General features: G+C 33.5%; 1 protein-coding gene across 2 annotated transcripts in view; it reads left to right on the plus strand.

The window, feature by feature from the left end:
- Positions 1-11,826, plus strand: part of NCAM2 (neural cell adhesion molecule 2) — a 514,996-nt gene that overhangs the window by 464,906 nt on the left and 38,264 nt on the right. For both annotated transcript variants that reach the window (XM_059392179.1, XM_059392180.1), the window contains exon 15: positions 5,308-5,488. In XM_059392179.1, the coding sequence (XP_059248162.1) occupies positions 5,308-5,488 (181 nt within the window). The remainder of the gene's footprint in view (positions 1-5,307; positions 5,489-11,826) is intronic.

The raw sequence follows: 11,826 nt of genomic DNA on the forward strand, positions 1-11,826 counted from the left end.
TATTTATTTATTTGACAGAGAGAGATCACAAGTAGACGGAGAGACAGTCAGAGAGATATAGGGAAGCAGGTTCCCTGCTGAGCAGAGAGCCCGATGCAAGACTCAATCCCAGGATCATGAGATCATGACCCAAGCTGAAGGCAGCGGCTTAACCCGCTGAGCCACCCAGGCGCCCGTTTTGTTTTTTTTTTTTTTACATTTTTACATTTTTACATTTACTGAAAACAACAAACCTATAATTTGTATCTTTCTACCTCCCAGTGTTTGTGCTTATTTCTGAGATTTTCAATCATTGTGCTTACTTTTGGATCCAAACCTCAGGGAAAGAATCACACTTTTTCATTAACTGTTAGGACAAATGAAGAGTGACACTGGAGTTTATCTCCAATATGAGTGCCATCACTTCCCCAGAGGCCCCAGACTCTATTAAGTTTCCCTGGTTCATGCCCCCAGAGCATTCTTGGTTTTTCAAAAAGCTCATGTCTTTCTCCTGGCTGGTATGAACTCGGGTATTAGCGTATTGTACATGTCCTGTTCACTATTGTGTTCAGAGTTCTAGAACTGCCCCTCTACCCAGTAAAGGTGGAATGAATAATTGATGGAGAATTGGTGAAGAAGGAAGGTGTTGGGAAAATCATGGCTGTTTGGTACATCAGTCCCAAACATTCAAAAGCACTCCTCACTTCCTTTCTTAGACTTACTAGTCATTTAGTGATGTAGGCAAGTTATAAATGTCATATGACCTCTTCAGTATACTTCATAATACCTTAAAATAGGACTGGGCAAAAATTCATAAACTTAATCCATTTCTAAGTATCAAAAATCAAGGAAATGCCTTTGTTTATATGGGAACTTTAAGTGCTTTTCCAAAACCCATGGCTTCATAGCATTAAGGGTGCTAATATATTTAGTTTTAGATGAAATATCAAAACAAGCTAACTGAAGCCTTTGTAATAAAAATTCTATGTAACCAAAAATAATTAAGTAAGAAAATAGAGTAATAATATGGTATCAAAATAATAATGTCTTCCTGTCTCCTTTTAATGGACACTTTATGTTTGTAGTACCATCAATTTAATGCAATCATACGTTTAACTTCCACAATTTAATTTCATAGAATAAATCCTTAATTTTCACCATAAATGCTGAAAACATTGTTATGTTTTATAGTCAAAGCAACATTGTACAATATTGGCTCAACTGGGCTGAGCACTCAGGTTAAAAAGATTGATCTGTCTTTCCTCTATCTATCTATTAATCTATCTGTCATCTATCTATCTATCTATCTATCTCTCTATCTATCACCAGGCTCTAATTTACTTATAGTGTTATCTCTGGGAAATTGAGATTTGTAATTATAAGTGATAATTTATTAAGCACATTATTCCAGCAAATTATTATTTTATTTTCATATAGTTATTATAGAAATATGTTCTCCTTAATAATAGCTGTCATTTGCTAAGTGCTTATGATTCTTAAGGCCCTGGACTACCCAAAGTACTTGATTCTCTTAACTGCTTCCTCATAAAACTGACAGATGCAGCTGTTACTATCATTTCTGTAAGAGAGATGAAAGAAACAAGGTAAAGAGACTAAGGAATGCGTCAGTGTTTAAATGGATAATGTGGCACAGCTAAATGTTCACATTGTTTAGGTTAGTTTAAGTCATTAAATTGTATAACTTTATTTTTCTTTTTTAATTGTAGTCATAGTATATTTTTAAGATAAGGGTAATTTAAATATGGATATAAAACATTTATTTTATTTTTGTTTTTTTTAAAGATTTTATTTATTTATTTGACAGATAGAGATTACAAGTAGGCAGAGAAGCAGGCAGAGAGAGAGAGGGGGAACCCGATGAAGGACTCCATCCCAGGACCCTGAGATCATGAGCTGAGCCAAGGCAGAGGCCCAATCCACTGAGCCCACTCAGGCGCCCTAAAACATTTATTTTAGAAAAAGGATCAGGATTTAAGTGTAGATTTTCAAGGATAGAATGATACTTTTTATTTTCTGATGTTAATAATATTTTTAACAGCTAATACTTTTATGAGTCTAAAACATCAGAATAATAAAAATACCCATAGTAATTTAAATCTGTAAAAAATATCCAGCCTCTGTTTGCAAGACGTTTTATCTTCCTTTCCCCACCTGAAGCCTTAAACAATAGTCTCTGGCAGTTATTTTATTTTTAATTTTTTAATTTTTATTTATTTATTTATTTATTTATTTATTTATTGTGCAGAGGAAAAAAAGATTTCATCTGGACATCTGGGAATTTATGAGGGTATATATCTTTAATAAATTAATAACTAATATATTTATTTTATTTTCTGACACCTTTTATTTACCATTTTAAACATAGAGAGAATTTGGAAAACTGCAGTAAACACTCATATACTCTCCATCAAGAGTCCACAATTGTTAACATATTGCCACATTAAAACACCTTTCTCCATTTATTCCCACACATGGATAAATCCTCTTGCTAAAACATATGATAAGAACATCATGAAACTTCATTCTTCAATACTCCTTACATAAATATTTGGGAATTCAAGGAATATTCTCTGCATAACCATAATACTATAATTATTCCCAAGAAAATTAGCAATAATTTCATAATAACTTTCTTTTTCTTAATATTTTTTATTATGTAGGTCACCATACAGTACATCAGATTTTGATGTAGTGTTCCATGAGGCATAGTTTGTGTGTAACACTCAGTGTTTCATGCAATATGTGCCCTCCTTAATACCCATCCCCAGGCTAATCCATCCCCCCAACCCTCTCCCCTCTAAAACCCTAAGTCTGTTTCCTGGAGTCCATAGTTTCTCATGGTTTATCTCCCCCTCTCATTCTGCCCCTTCATTTTTCCCTTCCTTCTCCTAATGTCTCCACACTAACCGTTATGTTCCACAAATGAGTGAAGTCATATGATAATTGTCTTTCTCTGTTTGACTTATTTCACTTAGCATAATCTCCTTCAGTTCCATCTATGTTGATTCAAATGTTTGGTATTCATCCTTCCTGATGGCTGAGCAATATTCCATTGTATACATGGACCACATCTTCCTTATCCATTCATCCACTAAAGGGCATCTTGGCTACTTCCACACTTTGGCTATTGTCGTCACTGCCAATATGAACATTGGAGTGCATATGGCCCTTTTCACTACATCCGTATCTTTGGGATAAATAGCCAGTAGTACAATTGCTGGGTTATAGGGTAGCTCTATTTTTAACTTTTTGAGGAACCTCCACACTGTTTTCCAAAGTAGCTGTACCAACTTGCATTCCCACCAACAGATTAAGAGGGTTTTCAAAAAAAAGAAAGAAAAAAAAAAAGTTTTCCTTTCTCTACAACCACACCAACATTTGTTGTTTCTTGTTTTGTCAATTTTTGCCATTCTAACTGAGGTAAGTTGTATCTCAGTGATCTCAGTGTGATTTTGATTTAAATATCCCTGATCGCTTATGATGTTGAACATTTCTTCACATATCTGTCAGACATTTGTATGTCTTCTTTGGAGAAGTGTCTGTTCATGACTTCTTCCCATTTTTTGACTTGATTATTTGTTTTTTGGGTGTTGAGTTTGAGAAGTTCTTTATGTATCTTGGGTACCAGCTCTCTATGTAGTGTCATTTATAAATATCTTCTCCCATTCCCTGGGTTATCTCTTAGTTTTGTTGACTGTTTCCTTTACTGTACAGAAGCTTTTTATCTTGATGAGGTCTCAAGTGTTCATTTTTGCTTTTGTTTCCCTTGACTTTGGAGACATGTTTTGAAAGAAGTTGCTGTGGCTGATGTTGAAAAGGTTACTGCCTATTTTCTTCTCTAGGATTTTGATGAATTTCTGTTTCACATTGAGGTCTTTCATTCATTTAGAGTTTATCTTTGTATAGGGTGTAAAAGAATTTTTGAATTTCATTCTTCTGTATATAGCTGTCCAATTTTCCCAGCACCATTTATCAAAGAAATTGTCTTTAACCTTTGGATATTTTTTCCTGCTTTGTCAAAGATTAACTAATCTTTGACCATAGATTTGAGGGTCCATTTCTCGACACTCTGTTCTATTCTGTACAATTGATCTATGTGTCTGTTTTTGTGTCACTACCATGCTGTCTTGGTGATCACAGCTTTGTAGTGTAGCTTGAAATCAGGCAACATGATGCCCCCAACTTTGTTTTTCTTTTTCAACATTTCCTTGGTGATTCAGGGTCTTTTTGGTTCCATACAAATTTTAGGATTGCATACAAATTTTAGGTTCCATACAAATTTTTCCAGCACTTTGAAAAATGGCATTGGTATTTTGATCAGGATGGCATTGAATGTATAGATTGCTCTGGGCACCATATAAAAATCATCTATGAGAAGCCCACAGCAAATATCATTCTTAATGGGGAAAAGCTGAGGACCTTTCCCTTAGGAACACAACAAGGATGTCTACTCTTTCCCCTATTGTTCAGCAGAGTACTGGAAGTCCCAGCAACAGCAATCAGTCAACACAAGAAATAAAAGAATACGTACTCAAATTGGCAAAGAAGAAGTCAAACTCTCTTCCCAGATGACATGATACTTTATGTGGCGAACCCAAAAGACTCTACCTCCAAACTACTAGAACTCATATAGCAATTCAGTAATATGACAGGATACAAAATCAATGCACAGAAATCAGTTGCTTTGCTATACACTAGCAATGTAACTGTAGATAGAGAAATTTGGGAATTGATTTCAATTATGATAACACCAAAATCTTTAAGATGCCTTGGAATAAACCTAACCAAAGAGAAAAAGGATCTATACTCTAGAAACTATAGAACTCTTATGAAGGAAATTGAAGAAGACACAAAAGGATGGAAAAACATTCCATGCTCATGGATCAGAAGAATAAACATTGTTAGAATGTCTGGCAATTATTTTAGCGGATATACTAAGCTTTTTCTGTAAACTATGTTTCATTTTTTTCTGTCCACCTGGTTACTAATAATCTACAAATGACCAAACAGCAAATTGATACTTGTGAAATAAAAATAAAATCCTAATGAAGGTGAATTATCACCACTGAGTTATCAAAGATTAATTATGAAATCATTCTTTGGCTAAAATTTAAAAAAATACAGAATTTTTATAGAAAATTGTTAGAAATTACTTCATTGATAAAGTAACTTTCTTTATCCCTGTAAATGATAAAATATTATTTTTTGAAATTAATAAAAGCACTTTTTTCTACCTGAAGATAAATTATATTTTAAAAAATTCATAACTTCAATGTATTTATAAAATATATCTTATTTCCCCTACAGAAAGATAAAGAAGATCAGTGGCTAGAGAAAAAAGTGCAGGGAAATAAAGACCACATTATTTTGGAGCATCTACAGTGGACAATGGGGTATGAAGTTCAAATTACAGCTGCCAATAGATTGGGATATTCAGAACCAACAGTCTATGAGTTCAGCATGCCACCAAAGCCAAACATTATTAAAGGTAAGCAAAACTATGTACTTTATTAGGTGGCCATAAATATGATATCATCTTCTTATAAACTCCTCTGGAATTTTTCTTAATACTGAAAACATAATTTCATAGAAGGAAGTGTACATCCTGACTTCTAATCATGGTTATTGTGACATGTCTTACTCCAGATTTCTCAAATTGTTCTTGCCATGGGGTACCAGTTAGCTGGTAAATGCACTTTGACAGCTTTGGTGGTCGAAGGGATGGGAAGAGAACAGAAAGAGGGGATGGAGGGTAAGAATAAAGTGTCAAAAACCAACATGAAAGATTTCTATTAAGTCCAGAAAATCTTTTGCAAAGAAGACGTCTCTACCAAACACATGGAGGCTGGTCCTTCACTTTTGGAAAAATGTGGTCAAAGATAATGATCAGCCCATCCATGACTGATCAAGCCAGTTGATTTTGGAAATACAGACTCAATCACATGGTGAGGCAGAAAAACTACAGATGTACCCCAGAAAAAAAGTATAACTAGGGTTTCAAGGAGGCTCACAATATTTCAAGACACTTGACATCAGTATTCACAGTGCACTGGTGAATTCTATCTTTATTAAGTAACAGTGCTTGCATCATTATATGCTAGTGATGCTATAAAAGTCCAAGGGAAGGATATTAACTTTTTTTTCAGATACATGCTCTAGAGGTAAAGATGCAAGAATTTGTCCAGATTCATTGTCATATTTAACTCTATAAGTTGTCACATGGATCATATTTTAACATCCATCATTCCTTTAAATATAATATGTAACATTTACTGATGAATTTTATACATACATGTATGCATATATGTAATATACATATACTCTTCATATGTATATATGTAGAGATGAGAGCCGCATATTCATAAGCGTGACTTATTGAAGTCCTATTATATTAGAGTGTCTGTATTGTTACATAACACTGTTGAGACTGGGAAAAAATAAAGTGTGTTAGTTCAGACATGCTCTTTAGCCCTCTTGTGAGTTCAAACTGATATTAATCTCATTATTACGAGTTTGTGACATAGTACATCTTTTTTTTTCCAAATTGAAAGCATCTTTATACAGTTAATCTTTCTGTTAAAAAATAATTACTATTGGTTATATGTATATTACTATTGGTTAAAAGTAATTGATATTTGGCTTTGTATTGTTCATATTAATTAATAAGTGCTTCCAATTACAATTTGAAATTAGGAAGCTGGGAGCATCTAGGACTAATACTGATATGTTGTAATGGAATTTTAAAAAATTTACAAAGTACTTGTGCATTTGTTATCTCATTGTCTCATTTATATATCTCCGAATCTGAATTGAACAAGGAAGAATTATACTCATTTTACAGATGTAAATTTGGAAGGTTAAGGGATCTGTTTCAAGGTCAGAGCTACTTTAGTCATATGACAAATCCAATACCCTTAATAAGATGATACACCTAAGAATAATGGTTGAATATACTATTGAGTTCATTGCTTCTGTGAGTTTTAAACATCAGTAACTACCTCTACAAATACATCTTATTTTTGTAGTAACTATCTTCTACGCAGATATCAGCAACATGATATAAATATGATTCTAAATCTGAGTCAGAATCTTCAAAGGAGGATTGCAGCAGTGTACTCCATTTTCTTTAATCTTTTATTGCTCATATGTGTGGAGAAAAATAATTATTTTTATTAAGATAAAATTAAACTTGCATGAAGTTGGAAGACAACATTTTAGTAACATTTTATAGGTAATAAATTGTGAAAAAAATAGACTTTAGGTAGGTTACTTCCAGAGTCCCTGTTATTTTTTATAAAAAATCATTTTTGAAGGATGCCTGGGTGGCTCGGTCAGTAGAAAGTGTGCCTTTGGCTTAGGTCATGATTCTGGGGTCCTGGGATTGAGCCCCATATCAGGCCCCAAGCTCATCAGGGAGTCTGCTTTTCCCCACCCTCTGCTGCTCCCCCTGCTTGTGTGTGCTCTCTCTCTCTTTCTAATAAATAAATAAAATCTTTAAAACAATCGTTGTTAATAAAAACCAAAAGTATGGACAAAAGGGTAAATAAGAACATATGTATATACATACATACATACATATATAGACACATACATACATATACAGGCACAAAAATACCTAAGATATACTATGATACATTTACTATAAAAATGTATTTTCTTTGAGTTTCAGAATCAGATTGTGGGCAGTACCTAGAAGATAAGTGAAAAGAATTACGATTTATAATTTCAGCTTAGCTCTTGTTACTTAATTTCCCTTGATACACATTTCTTTATCTCTAAGGTCCTTTGATATTAAGATTTCTTCTGGTCCTTTGATATTAAGATTCATTCGTTTGTTCCAGATATTTACTGGGATCTTACTCTGTGAGAAGGACAGACATGGGTACAGAGGAATGACCTGTGAAAAATACAGACTGGCCTCTGCCCTCAGGGACTTTACAATCTAGTAGGGAAGGTAGGCGTAAAGCGTAGGGTTAGAATAATGACCAAATAATTGCAACTAGTAGATGTGCTTGTGCTGTGTGCTGCATGAAGGGGTTTGGCACTTGTACCTAACTTGTGAGAGGGTGGAGTTCGGGAAGGGTTCCTTCAGAAAGTCCCTTTCCAAAAGAAACTTACAAGAAATGAGTCTTCCAAGGAAAGTGTTATATAAAAGCAGCCTCTGCCTGGGAAGTAGATACAACATGGTTGAAGAGAACCTGGAAGTGTGAACAAAAATAAGGATGAAGAGGGATCTGCGACCCAAATAATCCAAGGTCTTCTGAAAATGACACAAGCAATCTTAAAAAAAGTTCTTAGAAGTGATAAGAAATCATTTGCAGCAGGGACATTATATGAGTAGATAGACATTACAGACAGATTAATCTAGCTCAGATGGTGAAAGGGAGAGGTGGGTGAATAGAACACTTGGAAAAAAGTGATAGCAGGAGCAAAAGAGAACTGGGAGTAAATTCTGGACACAGTGTAGATGTAGGTTTACCTTTCAGGTGTAACATACTGAATTCAGTAGATATTGATGACTTTGAGTTTCTTGCTTGGATAGTTGGAATACTGTTGGCATCATCTCTCAGGATAAAGAATTTGAGGAGCAGGATTTGGAGAATAGGGTCAAACACAAGATCGGTTTGGTGGTCTTTAAGTTTGAAATGTCAAGTAGTAGTTATATGTATGTGTATAAAGATGAGAAGATAGCCATAGATTGGAAACATATATTATTATGTTAACAGGTTCATAGGTGAATGGTATCTGAAACCTGGGTGAGGATAAAATTAGACATTGAGTAATGCCTAAGCTCTATGAAAGGAGTCGACATCTAAAATACTCATAGATGTCTCCCTGGTACCTAGAATTGTGACTGGCACAGCACAGGTATTCAAGGAGTACTTCTTGGGTAACTGAGTAGAGGATGAAGAACTGAGTCCCAAGGAACTAAGATATTATACAGGAAGAGGAAACCACAGCAGACCCTACCCCCGCCCTCTGAGACAAAGATGTAGAGTTCCTGGCAAAAGAGAAGACAGTAGTGTCTTGGAAGTTAAGAAAGAATCATCTTTCAGGAAGAAAAGCTGTAAATCACATATGCCACTTCAGATGCTGCTGAAGAGGTCAGCGGAACTCAATGGAAAGGGATGTGAAGTGTCCTTCATGCATACAACTTTGCTGAAGTGGCTGAGAGAGAAATTAGGTAGGAGTGGGCTGAGGATTTTATGTGAGGTGAGGAGGTTTAGATTCCATGTTTATTTAATGCTTTTAAGAAGGTTTTCTATGAAGGTGAGCAGAGTTAAAAAAAAAAAAAAAGAAAGAAAAGAAACAGTGTTAGAAAGACTTTTAGGATGAAAAATGCTGGAGTGTGTTTTGTAGCTGATCATGCAGTCAAGAAGTCAGAAAAAGCTATCTGAGAAGGTAGGAGAAGAAATTCCTCCTCTCTAAACTGGGTGGCTGATACAAAGCAATAGCAGCCTCCTAGACAAGGGGAAAGAAGAAAAGATTATTTATAAAAATGTTACAAAATAATGTTAATTAACTGTAGCCACAGACTCAAATCCTCAATCCACTGGCTACTCAAGCCTCATGGAAAGCCACATTAAAGATATGCCTTTATAGTTTAAGCATTGTTCCGTTTGGCTCTAGAGGTTTCTTGGGGCAGTTTTAAGGGCTGTGATGGGTGATGGTGAATTTGGGAGCCTTTATGTCCATGATATCCTACAGAGTTAAAATTATATACTGATAAAATAAGGAAAATAATCTGTATATGTTTTCATCAAAACTACTCTTGTATGATTTCTTATTCCATTTTAAAGTAAATATTATAAATTCACTCATATCTGAAATAAGTTATCTATAATAAGCTAGCAGGTCTTAAGTCTTTTTATTCTAGTTTTAGAAGATGTGAACTTTACAAGTTAATTTAGTTTTAATTCATTTTTGGTAGCATGCCTTGTAAACTGTCTAAATAAGTTTACGGACTTTTGAAATGAAAAAGCCATTGCTTATGTGCATTTAATATATTTAACCCTTGTAAGCAATAGGCTAAATATGGAATACATGTAATCATTGGACTGAAGAACTATTTTTTTAACAATATGCTCACCTTACATTCATACATTACATTACATACATATATATATTACATTATATACAAACACATGCACACACACACACATATACACAATATATTATTGACAATACTGGCTTTTCTTTGTATGTGTATTAGAGGATACCACACTTCTCCATAGTTTATTATTCCAATTTAAAAAGTACTTCATGATGAATAGTATTTTCTCATTTTCTTTTATTAAATATGTGTTTATTTTGAAAGATGTGTTTCTTGAGTTACATAAAACTGGAGTGCAAAATCACAATCCTGTTCTTTTTTGGAATATTCATAACAGCATAATGCCATCTCACTTTATTTATAAACAATGAGAATATTGAACAATTATAACAAATTCTATTTTTTAACTTTATTTTAAAATTCTTTTTTTTTAAACTTTATTTTATTTTTTCAGTGTTCCAAGATTCATTGTTTAGTGCATCACACCAAATTAATTCTTATAAAATAATTACAAATCTATGGAATAATAGTCTGATAAAATGACTTTTATGGATTTGTTCTGTAATCTTTGTGGTTAAAAACACTAGTACTTTGGTGGTTTGAATATAATCTAATGTTTTAAAAATTTCTTGATGATAAATTTATTTTGAAAAACATATTCCACCATTTCTTTTGGTTTATGACAGGTTGAAAACGGTCTGTTTTAGCAAAAACAATAACAAATTTTTTAGTAATTACTTCCTTTCTCTCCTTTGTTACTATGAATTGAACACGTCTAATTTTAACACTATCAATATAACTGGGTGACAAAGAATTCCATTCATACATTGTTGAGATCTGATGGTAAAACTATTCTACCATCTGAATTCAAGCACGTAATAATACATCTATGGGAGTTCCTCAAATTTAAGAAGCTAAGAAAGAATTATACAAATCACCACCACTAAATATGCTGTTAAAATTTTTCAGGTTTTTTTTCTTTTGTCTTTTTATGGTCATTTGATTATACTTCTAATGAGCTGAAGAGTGAAATAATTTTGATAACACTCCATCTAGTTCTAAGCAATACTAATATACTCTTACAGTTCTGAATAGCTCAACATGAACAAAAAAACAATATATTCAAGTGCATGGCAAATACTAAAATGCCTTCTTAAAGTTAAATTTATTATCTGTTCAGAATATGAATAACAATTCTAAAACAATGGTGAAATTGAGTTTTAGTTAATTGGAAAGAACTTTATTTTAACTATCTGGAAATCTCAGTCAAAGCTAAATATTAATACTACACCCAAAACAATATTTCTTTGAATTTAGCACGTAATGAAAAAGTCAACATAGTTTTTCATGATTTATTTGTTTTCAAAGTTATTTTTAAAGAGGTACAATGACAGGGTTGCCTGGATGGCTCAGTGGGTTAAGCCTCTGGCTTTGGCTCAGGTCATGATCCCAGGACCCTGAGACCTGGCTCTCTGCTCAGCAGAGAGCCTGCTTTCCTCTCTCTGCCTGCCTCTCTGCCTACTTGTGATTGCTCTATCAAATAAATAAATACAATCTTAGAAAAAAAATAAAAATAAAATAAAGAGGTACCGTGACATATGTCTAGAGTTTGCCTTTCGTTAGTTGGATCAGGACTCCTTCTTTCTATTCTTATGGCCAATTTTCATTGTGTGAATATGTAATTTTCATTGATATTTCTTGGTAGTTTATTCACTATTAAAATATAACTACTTTAATTAAATATTTCTTCTAAGATACAATGGCAGCGAAAA

Source organism: Mustela nigripes, chromosome 2, assembly GCF_022355385.1.
Source record: "Mustela nigripes isolate SB6536 chromosome 2, MUSNIG.SB6536, whole genome shotgun sequence".
Classification (NCBI taxonomy): Eukaryota; Metazoa; Chordata; class Mammalia; order Carnivora; family Mustelidae; genus Mustela; species Mustela nigripes.